We start from the raw sequence: 24,497 nt of genomic DNA on the forward strand, positions 1-24,497 counted from the left end.
ATGTGTCGATCAGCACAAGCAGCCTGCTGTCACTTCTCCCACCCCCCTTGACTCGGGCAAAAAGTTTAAAAGTCATGTGTGTTCTGTGTCTACACCATCCAGGAATACTTATTCACTTTCTGTTGATTGACATTTGAGCTTGGTGTAATAAAAAGGTTTTCTCTGTAACAGGAGAAGGGATGAAATAAAGGAGTAAGGGGGGGGGATTGGTCGCTTCAGTGCAAAACCAGCTACAAAGATTGGAATGTTTGGGATGATAGCGAAAGAATGTGCAAAAACTTGCTTCTCATAAAGAGTTTCAGAATGTTATGGGAATACAGTCAAGGCCATGTACTTGTTTTTCACTTCGAGGGGCTTCATTGAAGGGCAACGCTTGTTATTGTGTGTCTTCTGATACTAGGCACCATCTCAGTGAGGGCCAAGTAGAAGAAAAACAATAAGATGTCCCGTGGGAAGAAGGTGTGCAGAAACTGATCACTTCTGTATACACTGCTTACACGTAAGCCATTTTGGGTAAGGACACTCAATTAGTATATAAGGGAAGGTTCCGCCCTCAGTTTCTTTGGAAGCTCAACCGTGGGGAACATGCACACCGCCCGGTATTGGACCAGGCTCACAAGTTGATCCTCTGACGAGACTGACACGCGGGCTCCCTCAGTCTACTGGTCTAGGATGATGGCTCTGGGTCTTTTGATATTACTGTAAGTATAGTATAATTCACATATCTGTATTACTGTAAGTCAATAGTATAATTCACATATCTGTATTACTGTAAGTCAATAGTACAATTCCTATATCTGCATGTATATTGCTATTATATTGTATGTAACTGATATTATACTTGAACAAGTAAACAATTGAAGTATTGGACCTTTCCTCTCTGATTCTTGCCTGCTTATTTTCTGTTAAAACCTTTGAACCATTTTCCCAAACTAAAACATTTTGGCGTAGTCGGTTGCAGGATTTTGGGGAATTTGGTAAAATATTCAATTACTAAGTGAGGCAAAGGAAATCAGAGATGTTTAAGAAATGTCAGGTGTCTGTAAAGGAACCCATAACGGGCTTGCAGACGCGGGAGTGGGTTTTGCTAACTGCGGTTAGAAGTCTGGATAGTCTGGTAGACGAAAAAGAAAGGGAGATTAAGAAAATGCAAATGGACTTGGCGGATGCGTTAGGGCGGGCCTCAATGGCCGAATCCCAGGTAGCTGTATTATTGCCGCGGGTACAGAGAGCCGAGGGGATGGCGGAAAAGGCAGCCTTTTGCATAGCCAAGGTGAATGCGAAAAAGAAGCGTAGACCGGATGTTGCGAAGATCAAAGCGTTTGTAGCCGCAGCTAATGTCCATGAGTGGGATCCTGAAAAATGGGATGGTAACATTTGGGATGATGATTATGAGGATGATGACGGACCCGATGCAGGGTCGGTAATTGATCCTCTGCCTTTACAGGCTAAACCCGTGACACGTCGCAGACTTTTTACTGACGCACATGGTAATGTTAGGAGGGGAGATGTTTATGAAGATTACACTGCACAAGAAAGGGAAGGATTTAGATCACGTTATGCACAAGGGCGAAATGAGCCAGTAGACACATGGCTTGTACGCTTGCATGATGCAGGAGCCGGGCATGTGTCACTGGATGGGGGGGATGGTAACGAATTTACAGATTATGCCATCGATCCCCGTTTTAAACAAGCAATGAGACAAGAACTGACCAAGTTAGAAGGGGACAGTACGTTGTTGGCGCTGGCGGCGAACGCAGCATTTGAAATATATCCGCACCCACAGAATTGGCCTGAAGTAAAGTCATGGACGACTTTGCAGCAGGCGATTCGAGTGGTTAGAGAATTGGCAATGAGGGACGCCGTGGTAGCGGGCCAAGCGGATCAGTTAGATGTGTTCCCATTTACATCTGTAGCCAGGACCATCCTAATAAAAACAGCCCCTGCTAACTTGAAAAGAATAATAATGACTCTTTTACTGAATGAGGTAGGTGCAGGAGTGGGGGAAGTTGTAGCCAAATTACGGGATTTAGGTGACCTGGGGGAGTGGGGAGGAGCCCCGCCAGGGACAGCTGCAACACAACCCACTGGGGCTACATCAAGGAATAGCGCCTATAGAACAGGGGGAGTGAATAGGAAGGAGTTATGGGGAGCGTTAATTAATGCTAAGGTCCCTAAGGAGGAGATAGATGGACAGCCTACAGGACTGCTCCTGGACAGGGCAAAGAAAAAAGGACTTATAGATAAGTCTGGCGGAATAAAGAAACGAGTAGCAAAGGCAGAAGTACATTCACTTCTTACCTTCGCTGAATGGGAAAAATTAAGTAAAAAGCATGACGAAGTTCTTACTTTTGCTGAGTGGGAAAAGTTGAGTAAGAAGCGTGATGAAACTGGCCCCTCTTCATCTTCCGAGAGCTCCTCGGAGGAGGAGGAGGAGGAAGACAGGGGGAAAAACCGGCGCAAGAGTAAACATAAGAAAGGAGGGAAGAAAGCTAAAAGCAAAGGGAAAGGGAAAAATAAAGGAAGGACTTTATATCCCGTCAAAGAATTAGAACGCGCAGCACGAGATTGTTAGGGATGGGGCCAAGCACAGGTGAGAGCCCTAAATTGGCATGATGCGGACATTCGACCTTTTGTACCGGTAACGATACATTGGGAAACTAAAAACAAACAAATAGTAAAGGCTCTCATCGATACGGGTGCGGAGGCCACTTTAATATATGAGAATCCATCTAAATTCAAGGGGAAACGATTGACAGTGCAGGGGATTGGGGGAACGGACATCCCTGCCACTCAGGTGACGGTGATGTTACAAATTGGTCAGTTGCCCGTGAGACCCTACCCCGTACTAATCACCCCAGTGAAAGAGTATATAATAGGGATGGATCGGCCACAGGTGGCAAATATGCTGTAATCGCATGCTGGCATACAGCCGGCAAATGTCAGCGTGCATCAACAGCATTTCTGAAGTTTTTTAGGTGTACGGTAGAATCAGCTTTTACAGCTGTATTTTCTTCGCTAAAAATGGAGACAGCATTAGTTGCAACAGAAACTTTAACGGCAACGTTAACTGTAGCAGTAGCAATAAAGAGAGTCGAATCGGAGGCCGTTGTGCTTTCCTCGAGGACGGCGGAGTCAGCTGCAGCAGCTGCGCTAGTCAAAGACGCAGATAAGCCGTCTCTGCATCAAGTGGAGGCAAAGGCGGCTGAAACAGAAAACCTAAACTTTTCTGCTGGTCAGACAGATTGTGTATGGTTAATAATTATAAAGCAAATAGATGGGAAAGCAAGAGAGAGGAGTAATACCTGGCTAAAAAGTCACGAGCAGCTAGCAGTACATGTAGCGATGCATAAGGAGAATGCCATACGGATTAAACAACGACCGCTCAGTGTTAAAGTGTGTGCTTTGATTTCGGGGTCTTTTGACCCTGAGGAACAGCAGTAGAACTTAAGCTGGTTATTGGGAGCACTCCTTTCAAAGCCCCTGTGTTGATTATTGCTGCAGAGAAAACAATATGTATATTGGAGACGTCAGTTTACAAGTAAAGCTGCTATAATGTGAGGGTTACTTGTATGTAGTAATGAAGGAAAGTGTACGTGACAATATGGTGTGCATTTGTTTAAATGCAATAATTGGTATGAAAAATGGCATGTGGCAGTATAAAAACAGCCAATGCCAAACTGCAAGTGAAAACAGAGGACTGAAAGAAAAGGAAAAGAGTAAGAATGTTTTCTTCCATTTATTCTCTACTGCACTGCATTCACTGTATAATTCTGAGGTTTAAAAATGTTATACCAATAGTTAATTCATAACTTTTTGTAAAAGTAACCAGTGCTAAGATAAGATTTGATTTAGACATTGAATGTGGAGAAACTGGTGGATTTGTATAGCCATTGTAGACTGCAGGGCATGAGTTGAATAATGTGACTGAAAACTAAGTGAATTAAAGAAAGAAATAGAGGAGATGAAAGCAAAGCACGTGTTTGTATATGAAAGCTTTTGAAAGTACTGCATTTGAATTAATGGAATGGCCATTTTAGCAGTTAGTTGGAATGAAAAAAACTTATTGGTGTTTTAAGCAGCACATTCATATTGGGGAATAAGTAAATGAAAGGCAGTGGCTTACCATCCAGTTTTTTTTTTTTTTGGAGCTCAGCATGTAAAACAAAGGGGTGAAAATCCCGAAGGGACACTACGGGCATGTATGCCCAAGATCAAGTCTGGCGCTAAAGGGAGTCACTGTGCTAGCAGGCGTAATCGACGCAGATTACCAAGGGACCGTCAAAGTTCTGTTACAATCCTCAATGGGGGATCCAATCAAATTGACTAAGGGAGATCGAATAGCGCACTTGTTAATAATACCAGTTCACATGGGAAAAGTGCAGGAAAGTACTGCACCAGTAGTTAAGACTGGCCGGAATGTGGGGGGATTTGGATCAACAGATGCTCCTAAATTGGTTAATGGGGCGAAAGTGTGGGTTAAACAACCCCATGAACCACACCGCCCGGCAGAAATCATCGCAATGGGACAGGATTTGATTGTAACTGTTCTATACAATGGAGAAGAAGCATGGGTAAATGTTCCTGTAAAACACTGCTATAGACGGGAGTGAGGAGTGGGTGCAACATGCTGTGTTCTTGTTTTACAGAATTGGGGGTGTTCTGAATGAAGTAGGAGCCACCACATTAGGAGGCGAGGCAACGGAGACGACTCAGGTCCGATGGTGGTGGAACAATTCCACTAAATCTAGACGGCAGGAGAACACGACGTGTCTGGAGAATCAGTCTTGCAATGTCCTTACAATTACGACTGGTGATGGGTGCACCATCTACTCCTCGAACTTGAAGGTGCCGGGGGTAAAACCACAGAGGTATCTGATTGAGTGCTCTGAAAACTTAAATATTACCTGGACGTCGAAAGTAACTTGGTGTATGGGGCCCTGGAACGGCTCCAAGGTACAGTGCGAGGTCAATGCAACATCAGGCGAATACACCTCTAATAAGCCTGGGCCCATTGGCTGGATCAATGCAACTGAAATTATTAACAGGACTATACCAATGCTTGCTATAGCCGTGTGGGCTAGAACCCCCATAACGAGACAGTCACATGTAGAACCAATAATAGACGCATGTAAACTTGTTTCTACGACAGCAAAAAGGACTAAGGTTACATGGCAAGTGACGTTTCCACTGTTGCCACAGTGTAAGCGTGCTAAACGGGCATGGTATGACACTTTCTTAGGAGGGGTTGGCACCACCCTAGGAACTTTAAACACCGTAGATAATGAAATAACTGCAAACAAGCTTGAGAATGTGGGACGACATACTCACAAAGTGGCAGACCAAATGGCTAGGTGGTTACCTCAGTCCATGGTCTCTCATCAGCAAACCGTAAACTGGGAACAACGCGCTTCAGATTGGATAATCACGGCTAGCAATGACACTCGATGGCTAAATGTCTCAACTTTCATGAACTGGACTGTATGCACTTTTAACATATTACAAGCACAGATACAGAAAAATAATATGCAAATATGGCATGATACATGGAACTTTAGCAGTAGCTTATGGTTAACGGTTAAACCTGAAAATACTGAGTGTAATGATACAATATGTAATGGGTATTGGTTTCAATATAATGTTACCACTATGATAACCTTGTGTAGATATCACGTTTTACCTGTTGTTGCACACGGACACCCTTTGGTGCTGCTTATTATTATTATTGCTTTAATGACTATATTTAATTGCTATGTGTTTTGTGTTTTAAAACGAATTAATAATAGAGCACGACAGACAAGGTTGCTGATTTTGCGCTGAGCGAGGGACCGATTGTAATAAAAAGGTTTTCTCTGTAACAGGAGAAGGGATGAAATAAAGGAGTAAGGGGGGGGGATTGGTCGCTTCAGTGCAAAACCAGCTACAAAGATTGGAATGTTTGGGATGATAGCGAAAGAATGTGCAAAAACTTGCTTCTCATAAAGAGTTTCAGAATGTTATGGGAATACAGTCAAGGCCATGTACTTGTTTTTCACTTCGAGGGGCTTCATTGAAGGGCAACGCTTGTTATTGTGTGTCTTCTGATACTAGGCACCATCTCAGTGAGGGCCAAGTAGAAGAAAAACAATAAGATGTCCCGTGGGAAGAAGGTGTGCAGAAACTGATCACTTCTGTATACACTGCTTACACGTAAGCCATTTTGGGTAAGGACACTCAATTAGTATATAAGGGAAGGTTCCGCCCTCAGTTTCTTTGGAAGCTCAACCGTGGGGAACGTGCACACCGCCCGGTATTGGACCAGGCTCACAAGTTGATCCTCTGACGAGACTGACACGCGGGCTCCCTCAGTCTACTGGTCTAGGATGATGGCTCTGGGTCTTTTGATATTACTGTAAGTATAGTATAATTCACATATCTGTATTACTGTAAGTCAATAGTATAATTCACATATCTGTATTACTGTAAGTCAATAGTACAATTCCTATATCTGCATGTATATTGCTATTATATTGTATGTAACTGATATTATACTTGAACAAGTAAACAATTGAAGTATTGGACCTTTCCTCTCTGATTCTTGCCTGCTTATTTTCTGTTAAAACCTTTGAACCATTTTCCCAAACTAAAACACTTGGGTTTGTAACTCATTGATGATGGAGAGGTGTGAAAAAAATTTAAGGTGGGCCAGTATTACGAGTTTTTTCGTAGACTTCAGGGATTCTAGTGTTAAGCTGATTTCTGTATTTTTGTCTTCAAAGCGCCTTATGTAGAGAGCCCAGCTTCACAGTTGTTTGAAATGGCATTAACAACAGGATACTCTGATGCACCAGAAAGCCAAACACTGGGAAGGGGCTTCTGTGTGAAAATATGTTTCAAAGCACTGTTGAAAGAAAGATTGACAAGGCAAACAGTATTCATTCCAGCTGTACTGCAAAGCAAAGATGGGAAAGTATTCATGCAACTGGTTCTTGACACACTTACGGTGTTTGCTGATATTTACAGTGATTGGAAACTGCATTTTTTTATTTTTTAAAAAATCAGACAGATTTTCAAGGGTCACAGCTTGACATTTTAATATGCCCTTATATTTAGAATTTAATAATTGATTCAATTTTGTTGTGAATGTAGAGAGAGAGAGAGAGACTTGTGTCTATTTAGGTGACTAAAGATACTGGCCAAATGTGCTAACCTACCCAGCCACTCAAAATCCCTGAAGCGATGTGCAAGTTCAGACTTTGAGTTTAGTATAAACAGTTTCACCTCATTCCATAACTTAAAAAGGCATGTGAGCACTTGACCTTGCAAAAGCCATTGAACTTCAGTGTGTAGAAGAAGGTGGTGGTGACCACTAACCATCTCGTCAAATAAAATCGCTAATAAGCTTGTCTGCGGAGGAGGGCTGTTGATATAACTGATAGTTCAAACAGCGTCATCTATGACATTTTTAGTTTCAATAACAATTTCTTTACAGTTAAAAGTCTCTCAATGTAAGTTGCAAAAAACAGGCTTTAATTGCAGTGCAACTGGTTTTACATGCGCCTTCTGTGCTTGCCCAGCATTGCACGAGCCCATTCAGTACTTAATCTTACATAGTTTTGACCAATCAAAAACTGTTAAGTGTGTGAAAAATAGCTACGACAGTTGTATGCTCAGGTAAAGAGTTATTAAAAAAAAAAATCTTTAAAATCTGTGTTTATATCTTGATTATATTCATACTTTACAGAGGCTTGTAGATCTGCAACATTTTCAACATCTGTTGATTCATCCAACTGGTGGGTCTAGAAATGACTTTCTTGCATCCTGTTTTCTAGCTGCTCAGACACATTCCTCAATTTTTTGTTTAACAGTATTATTCATCAATGAGTTTCATCTGTTTGGAGGTCTTCTCTGCTAGCATTACATTCACCATTTGTTTAAGATCAGGCAAAATCAAATCATCTCCTATAGTATGCGGCTTCCCAGTCTTAGCAGTGCATTTTGCTATCAGGGTAGGATGCACTCACAGCTTTAGCATTGCCAGTTCCTTTACCCTTAGATTATTTAACTTCCCATTTACTTTGCATTTCTTTCAATTTGACCTCAAAAAAATTCAAGTGGGTTGGGCAAGTAATCCAAATGTTAATCTCAAGGTGATGGCATAATTTGATTGGCTTCAAGATCTTGTTTGGTAAAACCTGTAAGCACAGCACACACTGCCGGTATGTGTGTAAATACTAAAGCTAAATATTTTTTACTGCATTTTCTTCTAACCTTTCCTTTTTGTTGTAGTTTTTCTTTTATTTGTCATTGTTTGCTTCACTTGTGGATTTGTCTGATTTGTTTTGCTTTATATTTGCCTGTTGAAAGCAGACAATCCATTTTTCGGTTTTAGCAGATACCCCTTGTACTCTACCTAATTAAAATGAACAGGTCCGCACAAGTCTAGCATGTTTGGTAGTGAGCTAAAATTTGAATAACCAAACATTCCTATAACATCAGACCCAGAAGTAAATCCGTTGTGGGGCAGAGCCATGAAGTGTTAGTGGCCTAAAAAAATGGTAAGGACATTAGTGTAGTAGGGCCATGTAATGAAGTGGGTTGACTCCACTCTCCTGGACACCATATTATCTTGTCACATAACCAAGGATGGGCCTAGGCAAGTGAAGACACACAAACAGTCAGCAAAATAAAAAAAGTTACAGTGTAAATTTCCCCCCAGGAAAATCCCATACTTCAGCCAGCCCAGTGCAACTGGAGGCACAGGTCCACAGTGTGGCCCTGTCACTGCACAATAAACTGTTCAAGAACCAATAAAAGCACTAAAAAGAATGAATAAATAACCCACACTAAAACCAAAATCCCAACCCCCTTCCAAAACAACAATAACAGCAACAACATTTATTTATATAAAGTGCTTTACAAGATGAAGAAAGAAAAAAATATAAAAATTACGCAATACTAATTAACAAAAAATAAAGTAAGGTCCAATGACCAGGTAGGACAGAACAAACAAAAATAAATAGCGTTTCTTTTCTTGTGTGTGCTTTTCCAGAAGAGCTTAGACAGCACATCTGGAGACACCTGTATGTCTCAAAATTTCTGAGAAATGTTGATTTGTGCAGGATGACCACCTTGTGTCCTATTGCTATGCTCACTTTTGTCGTGATGTATGATTTGTAGGTTAAACAATTACATCTACCACATCCTCTCCTTTTTAGTCTGGTTGTCCCTTACCCAGCTTTGTTAATGCTACACAGCGGTTTCTGATTCAGTTCATCATTTTTAGTTGAAGCTATGCATTATGTTAGTGATCATTAGCATCTGTTTGTTATATTTGCTTAATCAAGCAGTGGGCTAAATGCTTACAAAGATCTCATACTTTTAACTGGAAGGTGGTTGATTGCTGTGTGAGTTTCGTTAAGGATATTCAGATAGCCTCTTGCATTGCTTTACTTTTTGTAAAAGGAACTCCAAAGTATGCTCCTCTGGCACCAGGAGAAGTATGTATCTCATAATGAAAATAATCATAATTACCTATGAATGCTTTTTAGAGTTAAACCAGTTTGGTATTTTGAATTTATTACTGTTAAATTGTCCCAATTTTACATGAGGTAACTCTAAGCCACAACTATATATTTGTGCAATATTATTGATTTAAAGCATTTGTTTAAATAAAATGCCTTTCTTTTAAGTGCAGTAATTTTGCATTCTGCAATGAAAATGGTTATTTAATCTATAAATTTACTGATGTTACATTTCTTTCTGTTTCACAGAAACTTGAGGAATCAGAGGATGATGCTTACCTAGACTCTGAATGGGCTGATCGAAATATGTTAAAAAGACAGTTGCAAAATCTTAATAATATCAAATGGAGACCAAAATAAGTGCATGTATTTCAGTATTTTTAGTAAAATTATGCTTTATGTGATGCTTATGTGTTGTAATGTATAGTCAATTTATAAAATTGTTTCCATGGTAAAATAATAAAATATTAAAACTGACTGAATACTTAAACAGTTTGTATTTAGCATTTGGGATCACCCAGATCCAGTAGCTGAAAAATAAGGTAGTTGGTAGGAAAATCTTCCATGAAGGAATGTGATGCAGAGTGAAGAATAGCTGACAGCTTGTTTCCATACCACAGTGGATACAGATGAAATCCTAATCAAGCTATTAATACTGCTAAGTTCCATAGCCTTTCCACTTGTCTGGTATTATATTTCAGAGATAATCTTCAGTATTGTACCTTATGGTTCTGGCACAGCTGCACTCATAGACTTAACAATTTCATAAAGGTTTTATTTTCTCCCTTTGGCTTTCCATAGTGTTTAGAAACTATTGCTTACCCTTATCTCATAATTTGCCAAAATTTTCAGAAAGCAATTGTATTATATTTTTCACTTGTTAAATCGTGTTTAAAGAATGCTTTGTTCACCAATTCTAACGTCTCTTATTTTCAAAATCCATGAGAACATATGTTTAATCATAACATATGTCTTCTTCATATCATTCTTTGGGAATAACTACTGATGTGTCTTTGTTTATACCATAACAATATGTAACACAATTTTTGTTCCTGGCTTCCAAGAGTTATATTTCAACTGCTTATGTCTAAAGCCTATGGAAAAACGACTACATTCAGAACAAACTTTGATTTTATGACCACAGCCCAGAAAATTTCGTATTTATAGTGACAAAACAAGGGAATTTTTATCTTTTCGTTCATGCGGTCTGATAAAGAACAACACTTGCATGGTAAATAGACGAAGACAGTCAAAACCCACTCAAAAAGGTTCAGAAATGAGTAGGTGTTCTAGATTTGCGACAGTACTGCAAATCGCTTTCTTGAAGAAGCCCCCAAATGTAGTCCCCCATCATGTTTTCGTTATACTGTCCTTGGTAACGACGTTCAAAGTCCAGTATATCCTGATGAAAGCGCTCACCTTGCTCCTCTGAGTAAGCTCCCTTGTTCTCCTTGAATTTGTCAAGATGAGCGTCAAGGATATGGACTTTGAGAGACATTCTGCATCCCATTTTGGCGTAATTCTTTATGAGAGTCCGAACCAACGGCACATAGTTTTCAGCCTTGTGATTACCCAGGAAGCCGTGAACCACTGCAACGAAACTGTTCCAAACTGTTTTCTCCGTCCTGTTCAGCAGCTTGGCGAATTCGTCACATTCTATGATCTTCTTGATCTGCGGTCCGACGAAGATACCAGCCTTGACCTTTGCCTCGGACAGCTTTGGAAAGAGATCTTGGAGGTACTTGAAAGCTGCTGACTCCTTGTCAAGAGCCGTGACAAATTGCTTGATGAGGCCTAACTTGATGTGCAGTGGTGGCATCAGCACCTTCTGAGGTTCTATCAGCGGCTCCCACTTTACGTTGCTCTTCCCCACAGAGAACTCGGTCCGCTGTGGCCAGTCCTTTCTGTGATAGTGCGCCTTAGTGTCACGGCTGTCCCAGAGGCAAAGGAAACAAGGAAATTTCGTGAAACCGCCTTGAAGGCCCATCAGGAATGACACCATTTTGAAGTCTTTGATGACCTCCCATCCATAGTCGTCATACTTCAAGGCACTCAGCAACATCTTGACACTGGTGTAGTCCTCTTTGAGATGCACAGTGTGAGCCATAGGGAGAGTCGGGTAGTTGTTTCCGTTGTGAAGCAGCACGGCTTTGAGGCTCCGGGATGAACTGTCTATGAATAGGCGCCATTCACTCAGGTTACAGGTGATATCTATAGCCTCGAATAGACCGGCCACATTGTTGCAGAAGCACAGCCCATCTTGCTGACTGAAGAAGTTGGAAAATGTTTGGTGACGCTCTCTCTGATTTGTGACTTGCACGCTTTCATCCAACAAGTTCCACTGCTTGAGCCTGGATGTCAGAAGCTCAGCATTGGACTTGGTAAGACCAAGGTCTCTAATCAGATCGTTGACGTCTTTCTGGTTAGGGAAGTATGGCCTTCTCTCCTCAGCCGCATCTGTGAAACCGCAATCTGGATCTGCAATATCTTCCTCGCTGTCTGACTTGCTGCTGTCTCCTGAAGATGGCTGATCCCTCTTCGGAGGAGTGGGAACAGGCAGCTCGGGGCAGTGTGGTACTGGGGCAATGGAAGAAGGAATGTCTGGATAAACGATTTGAGGCGCATTCTTGCCAGTGCGACGTTTGGTAGGATCTCCCATGCAGAAGTAGCAGTTGCTTGAGTGGTCAATCGGTTGCCGCCAAATTCGCGGGATAGCAAACTTCATGGCTCTCTTTTCTTCCCTGTACCAACCTTCAAGAGTTTTCTTGCAATATCCGCATGTGAAATGAGGTGCCCAGGGCTTGTCTTGATCCCCGACAGGCATGTCGAAGTATGCCTTGTAGGCCTCGCACATCTTACGACATGCTTTCATGGAATACTTTATCACTGTTGTCTTTATAAATTGTCCACAGACGTAGCAAAATGCATCTGCTGGGTGCAAGCAACCTCTTGATGCCATCTAAATCAAATCAAAAAAATAACATAAATCGAATTGTTGGTTCGAGTCACCTGTGCTTCTATACTTGTATGACTGCTATTGGACAGTCCGAGAACGTTCTAGAAAGTTCTAAGAGTTTCTTAAAAGTTCTAGATAATTCTGGAAAATTCTAGAAACTTCTGGACAATTCTAACAGTTCGAGAATATTCTAGAAGACTACTCAGTATTGAATGCGAATCGAGAATTTTCTCGAAAACTGACAAATTTCAAAATATCATTGTCCTGATCACAAAAGCAAAGTTTTTGTGGAACAACAGCTATTTTCTATTTTTTTTTAGGCATAACGGGTTAGGAAAACACACTTTGTACCCAGGAACAAAATAAAAATAAAAATTTGTTACATAGTGAATGTAATCAGTTCATTCATGAGTTTCATTCCATCTTCCATAAATGTTATTTACAGTACATCCTCATCTGCTGTCTTGTCAAAGTGAGACGAAAAATAGAAGCTACTTGCAACAAATCAATTTGCCACTATATGACTAGAGAAAATTAAGTTTGTGTGTGTGTATATATATATATATATATATATATATATATATATATATATATATATATAGATAGATGACTCTTTACATGATCTGCAGGAATCATTAACTAATATTTACTTGGCAATAAATTTTTGCAGTTGCTTCAACCTGACATAGGATTGTCCTCAATTTTCTATTTATCTAGGATTGAAGATTCCATCAAATTTTACAGTAAGTTTAACATTAATCATATAAACATGAATGAATTATCAAGATACTTTTTTTTTTTTTTTTTTTTTAATTCCTATTTACTTTGGGGTTGATCATTAATTCTCCCTGAGATGCCTTCCTTTATTATAATAAGAAATACAAATGATATGATTTCATAAACATGAATCAAGATAGCAGGTACTTCAAACATGTATCTTGAAAATGTGAAAGAATAAGATTCAGAGACTTTCACATGAAGAGGACATTGCCATCTTAACTGCAAGAGTGCCCAAGGATTAAAGCATCTGTTGAATAGAAATGAGACGTCAAGGGGAAGAACAGTAAGAGATGAGAAAGGGATATCAAAAGAAATGATTAATGAAACTGTTTTAGAGCTGAAGGACCAAAAGGGAAGAGACCAGAGAAGTGTACAAGGGACACTGAGAGAACTGCATCAGAGTGAGAGTCACTTGCCCAATACCTTACTCTTACAAGTTGTAAGATGTCATCTAAATATGCTGGTAGAGATTTGTGAACATAGTATTCTAGATTCTAGGAAGTATGGGAAGTAATGCTTCTAAATTGAGTGTAGATTTGAAGGCTTATAGGCTGTTAAATGCAAAGGAAAATAAAGAACAGCAGCTGGCTTCATATGAAAAGATAAACAAGAAGAATGTAGCTGCATTTGACAAAGTTCCCAAGTAGTTCATAAACAGTTCAAATTCAAAGTACTGCATTTTGGCTCACCTTTTATATTCAAGTTCAAGCTAAGCAGACTAAAGAAAAATTACCATTAACATAAATTCGAAGGATTTGCATAGAGAATAAAGTTGAGAGGACACAAGGAGAATAAAGCAGATGTCCACAGGTCTTAAAAACTAACTTTAGCAGAAGGTAAAATAAGGAAGAATTTAAAACTTGGATCTTGATCTTCTATACTCTGCATTATCAAAATGTGTCCAAGAATGATAACACCCAGGATTCCAGGGTGGTTAGGAGATATACAGTGCCCTCCTTAATATTTGACAAAGACACAATTTACCACACAAGAAATAAAAATTAAGTGTGAGGGAAGTTAATTAAATACTCCATTTCCAGATAAAGAATGTGTATGTCAGGTGTGGGTAAAACCATGGCCAGATCCAACCTGTGGGTCACTTGTAGAAGTATCTGATATTCCAATCCTTGTGAAGTGCTCTTAACAAGATAGTAGTATAGTTACTTGGCAAGCGGTGTCATTCAAAGAAAAAATAAAAACTTTACCATGCCAGTACCGTCTGTACCAATTCAGTGTTTCTGTTTTTAGATGCATTCTTCCATTGTGTGTGCAAGGGATTTGACAGGCATTGGCACACTGAATATGGTACTTCACAAGTATGTTAGAAGGAGAAAGATTTTTCTAACAAACCGAAAAAGAGAGAGGTCTTGTGTTAAATCAAAACTGATTATTTTGCTGATTTTATATGCTATGGGACAGTCATGAAATCTGAGGTTTCGAATGGGAAATATGTGAATGCCCTGTTAATTTGAAGCTCCAACTAATATAATTTGGATAAAACAAAGCTACCCAGATTATCTGACAGCAGACTTAATACTGACCTTTTAACTTAACCAACTGTCTTCTTCTTCTTCTTTCGGCTGCTCCCGTTAGGGGTTGCCAGAGCAGATCATCTTCTTCTATATCTTTCTGTCCTCTGCATCTTGTTCTGTTATACCCATCACTTGCATGTCCTCTCTCACCACATCCATAAACCTTTGTGTAGACCTTCCTCTTTTCCTATTCCCTGGCAGCTCTATCTTTAGCATCCTTCTCCCAATATACCCAGCATCTCTTCTCTGCACATGTCCAAACCAACACAATCTCGCCTCTCTAACTTTGTCTCCCAACCGTCCAACTTGAGCTGACCCTCTAATGTACTCATTTCTATTCCTATCCATCCTCGTCACACCCACTGCAAATCTTTAACTCTGCTACCTCCAGCTCTGTCTCCTGCTTTCTGGTCAGTGCCACCGTCTCCAACTCATATAACATAGCTGGTCTAACTACTGTCCTGTAGACCTTCCCTTTCATTCTTGCTGATACCCGTTTGTCACAAATTACTCCTGATACTCTTCTCCATTCATTCCACCCTGCCTGCACTCTTTTTCACCTCTCTTCCACAATCCCCATTACTCTGTACTGTTGATTCCAAGTATTTAAACTCTTCCACCTTCGCCAACTCTACTCCCCGCATCCTCACCATTCCACTGACCTCCCTCTTATTTACACACATGTATTCTCTCTTGTTCCTACTGACCTTCATTCCTCTCCTCTCTAGAGCATATCTCCACCTCTCCAGGGTTTCCTCAACTTGCTCCCTACTATCGCCACAGATTACAATGTCATCAACAAACATCATAGTCCATGGGGTCTCCTGTCTAATCTCATCTGTCAACCTGTCCATCACCATTGCAAATAAGACAGGGCTCAAAGCTGATCCCTGATGTAATCCCACCTCCAACTTGAATGCATCCATCACTCCTACCGCAGCCATCACTGTCACACTTCCCTCGTACATATCCTGTACAACTCTTATGTACTTCTCTGCCACTACCGACTTCCTCATACAATACCACAGCTCCTCTCGAGGCACCCTGTCATACGCTTTCTACAGGTCCACAAAGACGCAATGCAACTCCTTCCGGCCTTCTCTAAACTTCTCCATCAACATCCTCAGAGCAAACATTGCATCTGTGGTGCTCTTTCTTGGCATGAAACCATACTGATGCTCACTAATCATCACCTCACTTCTTAACCTAGCTTCCACTACTATTTCCCATAACTTCATGCTGTGGCTCATCAGTTTTATTACCCTGTAGTTACTGCAGTCCTGCACATCCCCCTTATTCTTAAATATCGGCACCAGTACACTTCTTCTCCACTCCTCAGGCATCCTCTCACTTTCCAAGATTCCATTAAACAATCTGGTTAAAAACTGCACTGCCATCTCTCCTAAACTCCTCCATGCTTCCATAGGTATGTCATCTGGACCAACGGCCTTTCCATTTTTCAACCTCTTCATAGCTGTCCTTACTTTCTCCTTGCTAATCTGTTGCAGTTCCTGATTCACTATCTCCACATCATCCTACCTCTTCTCTCGCTCGTTCTCTTCATTCATCAGCCTCTCAAAGTACTCTTTCCATCTGCTCAACACACTCTCCTCGCTTGCGAGTATGTTTCCATCTTTATCCTTTATCACCCTAACCTGCTGCACATCTTTCCCAGCTCAGTCCCTCTGTCTTGCAAATCGGTACAGGTCCTTTTCTCCCTCCTTAGTGTCCAACCTCTCATACAACTCATCATACGCCTTTTCTTTAGCCTTCGTCACCTCTCTCTTCACCTTGCGCCTTATCATCTTGTACTCTTGTCTACTTTCTGCATCTCTCTGACTATCCCACTTCTTCTTTGCCATCCTCTTCCTCTGTATACTCTCCTGTATTTCCTCATTCCGCCACCAGGTTTCCTTTTCCTCCTTCCTCTTTCCAGATGTCACACTAAGCACCCTTCTTGCTGTCACCCTTACTACATCTGCTGTATTTTCCCAGCTGTCTGGTAACTCTTCACTGCCACCAGTGCCCCTCTCACCTCCTACCTAAACTCAACCTTGCAGTCTTCCTTTTTCAACTTCCACCATTTGATCCTTGGCTCTGCCCTCACTCTGACCCTCTTCTTGATCTCCAACGTCATCCTACAGACCACCATCCTATGCTGCTTAACTACACTTTCCCATGCTACCACTTTGCAGTCTTCAATCTCCTTCAGATCAACTCTTCTGCATAGGATGTAATCTACCTGTGTGCATCTTCCTCTACTCTTGTACCATAACCAACTGTATAGGATAAAATTATAACCTGATCAGCCCAAAACAGCATTTTACATAAACTACCGAGGTTGGAAGCTGAAATGTCACAAGCCGTAACTCCGAAAACTCCAGTAGCACGTGTGTGCAATGCTGCCTTTCTCTTTATGCTTGGTGAAACGAGGAGTAAAATGAACTTAATGGCAGCAGCATTTGCAACTCTGCCTTCAGGTAGTTTGAGTATTTTTTCAAAAACGCAATGTCACCAAATTAGAAGAGGAAGACGGTTACGGCCTTCCATGTGAGCTCATGTTAATTTTTGATATAGCATGGTGAATTTCTTTTGTATTGTCATGCTACAAACTTTGCAATATTCAAAGTTACCTGTAACAGGCAACACTGGCTCATATTCATAACTTTAAGTAACAGTGTTCAGACAGATGGGTGGACTTTGCTAGAGAGGCAGCTCAGATTGCCATTATCTATGGTGAATTTCAGCCTCACTCAATGCCATTAGTTTTTGAAATTGTTTTGTCTTTATTTGCTGTTAATGAGAACAGTATTGCAATAGTCTTGCAGCTGTAAGTACTTGAAACCTAATGCAACAGTGAACTTAAAAGGAGTTTACCGTTTCTCTGCTTGATCTCTACAGCCTTTAAAAAAAAAACTCAGAATTTGTTTCCAAGGCTTTGCATCATTATTTAGTTGCACATCGTTTTGCCAGCTTTTCACAAATAAAAATTACTAAAATCGGGTATACAAGCCTACTAAGTAATAAATTATTGTAAAGTCCAGCATCTCAGTTGATACTAACAATTTCATGTTCATGACTATAAGATGTCAGATTAAAATCATTTTACTTTAAATTGATGCTGTTACTGGACCTACTAGCTTAAACAATATAATTAAACCATTTTTTGGAGTTTTATTATTTTTAAAGTCAATGTATGTCATTAACCCATGCCAGATTGCCTGTGATCTTGGACACCACTTGATTTTGTTTGGCACACTGTATGAATTGTTATTGACTAGTTAGCCCACCATCAAAAAAAGTTTGTTGCCTCTTGTTAGTTAGTCAGTCAGTGCAGTATTTCTACATTTGCTCTTGGCATGTCCATGTGTGTCCTGCCATTGACTAAGAGGAGTCTTTATATACTCCAGGAGAGATTGGGAGCATCAGGATAAATAATAACTAATCAAGAATGGAAGGACAGGGTGTATTTATACCTTTAAAAAGTCGTATTGTTTGGAGATGTAGTGTCCTATCCCAAACAATAAAAATCTATTCCAAGATATTTTAATAAGCTAACCAATGGAAATAACAAGAGAGAAATATTGACAAAGGTGGTTTAACAGGAGCAAACTATTTTATAGAAAGTCATGGAAAAGTAAGTCAGTTGTTTCTAGAAACTTAAGAGAAATTCAGGAAGGATGCTGTCAAAGACTGGGGGACCTCCAACTACCCATAAAATCCCACTCCTCCTTCCATCAATGAGAGTGAAGAGACACATCATCCGAAAGGCAAGCAGAAGCAAAGAAACCACTCCTAATAAGAGGAAGAAAGTAAGAAACAAGTTAGACCATATACAAATGGTGTAAAATTCATGTGTGTTCATCGACTAAGATAACTGAAACGAACGTTGGAGCATTTCACATTTTCTATTTACTCCATCCAAGAGTCAGTTATTACATTTTTGTAAACAGTTTTGTAACAAAGAGTCATATTCAAAAGTAACAGTGATGTGTTGGTAGACTACACTAAATGTGTACTTTCTGACAGCACTTTATAATTAAAATAGAGCACAGATAGGCTTGTGGTGGCTCAATAGCTTTCATACACAGCAGATTACAATTCAAGTCATGAGAAAATGACATTGATTGATGTGTGTTCGTGGTGGAGGTTTCTGGGACTAATTGCTATTCAGCTTTACTAAACATAATATTTTTGAAAGTATGCCCAATAGAATAGTATTCACTAATTAGCAATTGGAAGTATACTGTATTAAAAAGTGATCAATACAAGTATAAAATCAGTATCAATATTTCACTATGAAAGGAGAAAAGCAACTGAAGTTTCCCATTTATCCATTAATATTAGTTAATAACATAGTAATTAATTCAAATTATATAAATAAGATTTGGAAAGGAACTGATTTTTTTGTATAACAGGAATACAAATGGTACACAAATAGAAAGAAGATCAGATGCTTGCATCTTTTGTTTCTTGTATATCAGGGACTGAAGATCATGTTGCTGGGCCCCAGAGATCAGGGGCTTAGGCCACTAAAGCCACTCACCACCCGACAAAACTGTCCATTTCTAAACTCATCCTGTGTTTATATCAGTGAGGACAGCTGCAGCTTTTCTGTGTTAACAATTATTTCAGCAGGTAGATAACATCAGTTCTTTGTGATAATATTGTTTAGTCAACTCAGTCTTATATATGCTAACATAACTGCTTTCCCATTGCATTTATTTCCAGCCCAAGGACAGATTATCAACAGTGAACATCTGATGCCAAAGATCACTTCAGAAACTATACAATCTTGTAGGAGATAGAAGGTATAAAGAAAATGGGGAGAAAAGGTCACTGAGAAAAATATATTTATATATTCTAAAAAGATAAGACCAGATAAGAATCACCATAAGAAGCCAAAAGGTAGAAGTGTAGGAAGTAACCATTATAAACAAAATGTGATGGTAGCCTACAAATTGAAAATAGCCTCATGAAATTGCTTCCAGGAATCATAAATCACATTTACTAAAAACATGGGTTAACTTGAAATGAGCCATGTTGAAAAGAAAATGGTTTTAGCTTCACTTCACAAGCTTTATTCATTCAAGGTGTCCTAGTTTTCCTGACGTCAGTTACTGCTCAGTTAAAATAGATGAAGACGCCAACAAAACACCACTGTTTCTCTAATATCAGAGTACTTTGTTCACTGGGCTTGTTATTCTGGCATGTTCATCCTCTGGCAGGTTCAAATGAGGCAGGGATCAGCAGCATCAGTGCTAAAGGCCTGCAATGGCTGCAGATTTTTATTCCAATCCAATTACTTAATGAGAAATGAATTACTGCTGATGAAGCATTATTGCTCCAGCAACATTTTTTATCATTGTTTTAGTTGTCTTATTTGGTTCGCACCCTTAATTGTTTATTTTAGTTTTAAACAGCTGCATTCACTTTTTAAATGGCTCCTTATTAGCAGTAACATGCAAATAACAAAGGAACCAGCAATTCTCCATCTAACTTGTACCAATTTACATCTGTGTAAATTCATTATGAACAATTTTATTTATCTTATTTATTTAATAAAATATTTGGAAGGAAACTGAACAGAAAAAAGTGAAGGACGGAGAATTACTCATCCATTTTAGACTTCAGATAGGCTGGTATCTTTGGAAAGGAAGAAATCCACAACATAAGAATGACCTGCCGTTACAGAGTTAAAACATTATCAAGTTGTGATATTAAATAAGACTTGTCATTGGCAATGATTGTTTTCTAATTAGGCAAATGGATTGGAATAAAAACCTGCAGCCACTGTGCCCCCTAGGACTGACGTTGATCACTCTGATCTAAGGTATTCTGACTAATATATGGCATTGAGTGGATATTGGGTTCCTTAAATCCCTTTGTATACAAATATTACCCTTCCCTCTGCCTCAGCTATATCCTTATTCTTATCTGATTTTTTTAATTTGATTATAAAAATGCATGGTTGCTGCTTTTGCTTATATCTCAGTAAAAATGTTTTCAATCTATACAGTACTGTTTAACAGCTTCTTGCACTTTAGTTTGCAACCCATCAATAAGTATATTAAGCAACAAAGACATATTATGTGGTTCAACAACTTTGTTAGTATATCTAACATATACTATTTCCATGAAGTAAGAATGTAATCAATATCCAATTGTGAACTGTGCCGAGGCAAAAAACATGAGAACTCTCATATAGCTGAACAATGAAGCAGCCTAACATAATCTAATAAATTAAGATCATATTACAATTTCCATAAAGAAAGAGCGGAAGCAGGTGTAACATGAACCTATCTAAGATCAGATTTATCCCAGGATTAGCATGTATGCCAAGCACAAAGTTCACAACCAGAAAATTTCAGCAGGAAACTGATTAAATTAGAAAAAAATGAGGGACAAAATGAGGAGCAACCATATACAGAAATAAACAGTAATTTTGAACACATCTTACTCCTTGCAAAAACAAAATTGTCCTTTATTAACACCATATATATCAAAATCTAAAATTTGAATAGTGCATTTTACAAAAACAACGACCCTACACATTTTCAGTGGGAATTGAGGAAAAAGTCACCACACAATCTCTTATATATATTTCTCTTCTGGTTCGTCCTGCTTCCACTTCAAACCCGGTACCGCCCACACGCAGCTGACATGGCATTTCTCGATTCCTATTCGCCCTCTTCCAAACCCTTCCCCACGCTGCCTGTGGCTCTTTACAACAGCTACTTACACAGCAAACATCAGAAGCTAAAAATTATCGTGAACACATTTGAGAATACAACTCTTCTCTAACGTTTGCTTCCATGGGTGCACAGAACCATACTGTTTTAAAGTACACGGGCAAATTTATCACCAAATCTCTCCACGATATGCTAACACTTCTACCTCTCCAGGATATGAACAGTTGTATTTTTTGACACAGTGCAAGCTACTGAAGTATGCTTACAAAATAAAGCAAATTCTGCATGCATCAAAAATTTACTTCTCCAACTAGATTCCATGCTGAGAACCATCAACCCCTTCACTAAATCATACAAACATATTCATGAAATCACTCAGTCCAATCCAACAGCATGTGTATGAATGGTTTTCAAGGAAAACCCTAGGCAGGATTTACGACGATACAATGCCCCGACATGTCACACCGATATTACAGCGATTTTTGTCGGAGAAGATGGTGAACCGCCTGCCAAAAGGGACATTTGCATCTATCCCATACGCAACTCCTGTAAACAGATTTCCATGCTCAATATGATTTGCGATCCTATGGTTTACCCACTTTTATTCCCTTACGGAGACATTGGCTGGCACAAAGATTTACAACATGTTCCCGATAAAAGAACCACCAAGCGAATAAGGCTTACTCAATGGCAATTTTACACGTACAGATTAGCAATGATAAATACATTTACTATTTTGCACTTCAGCGGCAAACTATTCCAACAGTATGTCGTAGATGCGTATGTTAAAACAGAGGGTGCGCGTCTCAACTATCTCAGATTACATCAACAAGATCTCTGCGTGGAACAATACAAAGGACTATCCGGTGCACTGCAAGCAAACACTGAAAATTGCAACGTACGTGTAGGCAAAATGATCATATTACCGTCCACATTTCCAGGAAGTCCAAGATCCCATCATTGGAAAGCAATTCCTGCAATTCTGACCTGTAGGCCATTCATCTAATTTTGCCTTTAATTGATTCCACACACCTCATTTCTGAATAGCTGTTAATAATTTTACCATATCTTCCATTTTGGCCTAGGAGAAATTCTAACTGCTTTCAATCTCTCTAACAATGTAATTAGATTATTCCAACACTGGAATCATCTTTCTTTTGTGCTCCCATCTGTGAGTTATCATTGCACCAAGTTTAGATGTCATACCATATAGCACTGTAAATTTACACTGTTTGGCACAAGGTGAGTAGTATAAATCAGCACCATTATCTTATCAAAAAGATTTTGATAGGTGTATGTCAGTTGTCCGATAGGAATTAGTCAGCCAATTTTGGCCATGGTCTGAAAAGGGTGGTCAGCTTTGTAAGCCAAGGCTGACCTTGGGGGACCTGTAGGGATGCAAAGGTAAGTCAGCAATGGGGGCAGAGCAGGAATCCTACTCCTAAGTGTGTACAGTGCCTGTATGTACAGAGAGAGTATAGAGAGCATGAGTGACAGACCCAGAGAAAGGATGTACAAGAAGGCTTTAGAGAGAATCTATTCCACTCCCAAGGAACATGGCAGTGCAGCCCAAACACACCATGGGCATCCCATTACCTCACCCACCTTCCAAACCAGTACCAGTACAAGTATGAGAACACAAACAAATTGCAAAACAGGTCCAACCCCATCAGTGAGCCTGTAAAACCCTAAATAATGTGTTTAAGCCAGCACATGTTTTATATATTTGTATTTCACTAAATTATGCAAGCCTATTTTCTCTGTTTGGAACAGAGCCGACCACAAAACGCTGGTCTTCACAGGCTGAATCAGTTGTGTGTAAGCATCAACGGTAATCTCTCCCTGCTCAAACTCCACTATAACATCATCCACATCATTCTTCACGCATTTAAAACAAGGGAGAGTATACATTTTTAGCATAGCACTCACGCAGGACACACTTCTATCCTTTCTAGCCCTTTGGAGCATAAATAAGCTATGTCTATAAGCCCAAGAAAGTTTTTAGACAGGCATACATTCAAATTACCTGATTAGATTTCTCTGGTTCAGGTTCACGTTCTACTGAGTGGTTATCTTCTATAATGATGACACTGGTCTCTTCTTTAGCAGTATGTTTCTAGTAAAACAAAAGGGGATAGTGGTGTGTCTCTGTGATGGAGAAGGAAGAATGCTCCACTGACCAAGCGACACACTGACGGGGTAAGCGGGGTAAATATAAATTCTGTAATGCGTTAATATTTAAGTATATATAAGTCATGATGGTGTGTACACGTTTAGTCTTTTTATTCCTGGCATGATTAATTTGTCCCTTAAAAAGAAGAAAAAAACATTATGTTGGTGCATAGCAACCATTTTATTAATTAACTAGGATATGTTAAGAAAAAAGAAGCAGCATATCTGATCGGTGTATTGGCTGGTGGCGCACGCATAGGGCTGCTGATTTCTAAGCCAGAAGAGCAGGGTTCACGTCCGGGGACAAGAGCAAAAGTAAGATGGGTGTTTTTAAGTGTGTATATTATTATGATTATGCATTAGTGTATGTTATTCTATTATAGCCCCATAAACTAAATGGTAAAAATGGAATGTGTTATGTATTCAGTCAGTACAAACAGCACATAGTCTCCTTTTCAAAATCCTTTTATTGACAAACTCAACCTCAATCCAATGATCCTCTCTCTAGTTTTCCTCTTTTCCCTCTCCTCCTTCCTTCCATGCATACTGCCCTCTACTGAACACAGCAGGAACACCACATATTCCCCCAATAGTACGTAAAACTTGTACCAAATTACATTTTGTAAAATAACAGAACTTGAACTGAATCATCCCAATTAGCACACAGGATTTTTACACTGAGAAAACATGTGAAAATACATTCTGCATTCCTCCATCCATTATCCAACCCACTATACCCTAAATATAGGGTCACAGGGGTCTGCTGGAGCCAATCCCAGCCAACACAGGGCAGGAAACAAACCCTGGGCAGGCCACCGCAGACACGGGGAGAACATGCAAACTCCACGCAGGGAGGACCCGG

General features: G+C 39.7%; 1 protein-coding gene across 2 annotated transcripts in view; it reads left to right on the forward strand.

Annotated features, from left to right (window-relative positions):
• cfap298 (cilia and flagella associated protein 298) overlaps positions 1-10,258 on the forward strand; it is a 159,222-nt gene extending 148,964 nt beyond the window's left edge. For both annotated transcript variants that reach the window (XM_051925756.1, XM_051925755.1), the window contains one exon: positions 9,753-10,258. In XM_051925756.1, the coding sequence (XP_051781716.1) occupies positions 9,753-9,863 (111 nt within the window). In that variant the 3' untranslated portion in view covers positions 9,864-10,258. The remainder of the gene's footprint in view (positions 1-9,752) is intronic.
• Positions 10,259-24,497: the final 14,239 nt, after the last annotated feature.

This window comes from Erpetoichthys calabaricus, chromosome 4 (genome assembly GCF_900747795.2).
Source record: "Erpetoichthys calabaricus chromosome 4, fErpCal1.3, whole genome shotgun sequence".
Classification (NCBI taxonomy): Eukaryota; Metazoa; Chordata; class Cladistia; order Polypteriformes; family Polypteridae; genus Erpetoichthys; species Erpetoichthys calabaricus.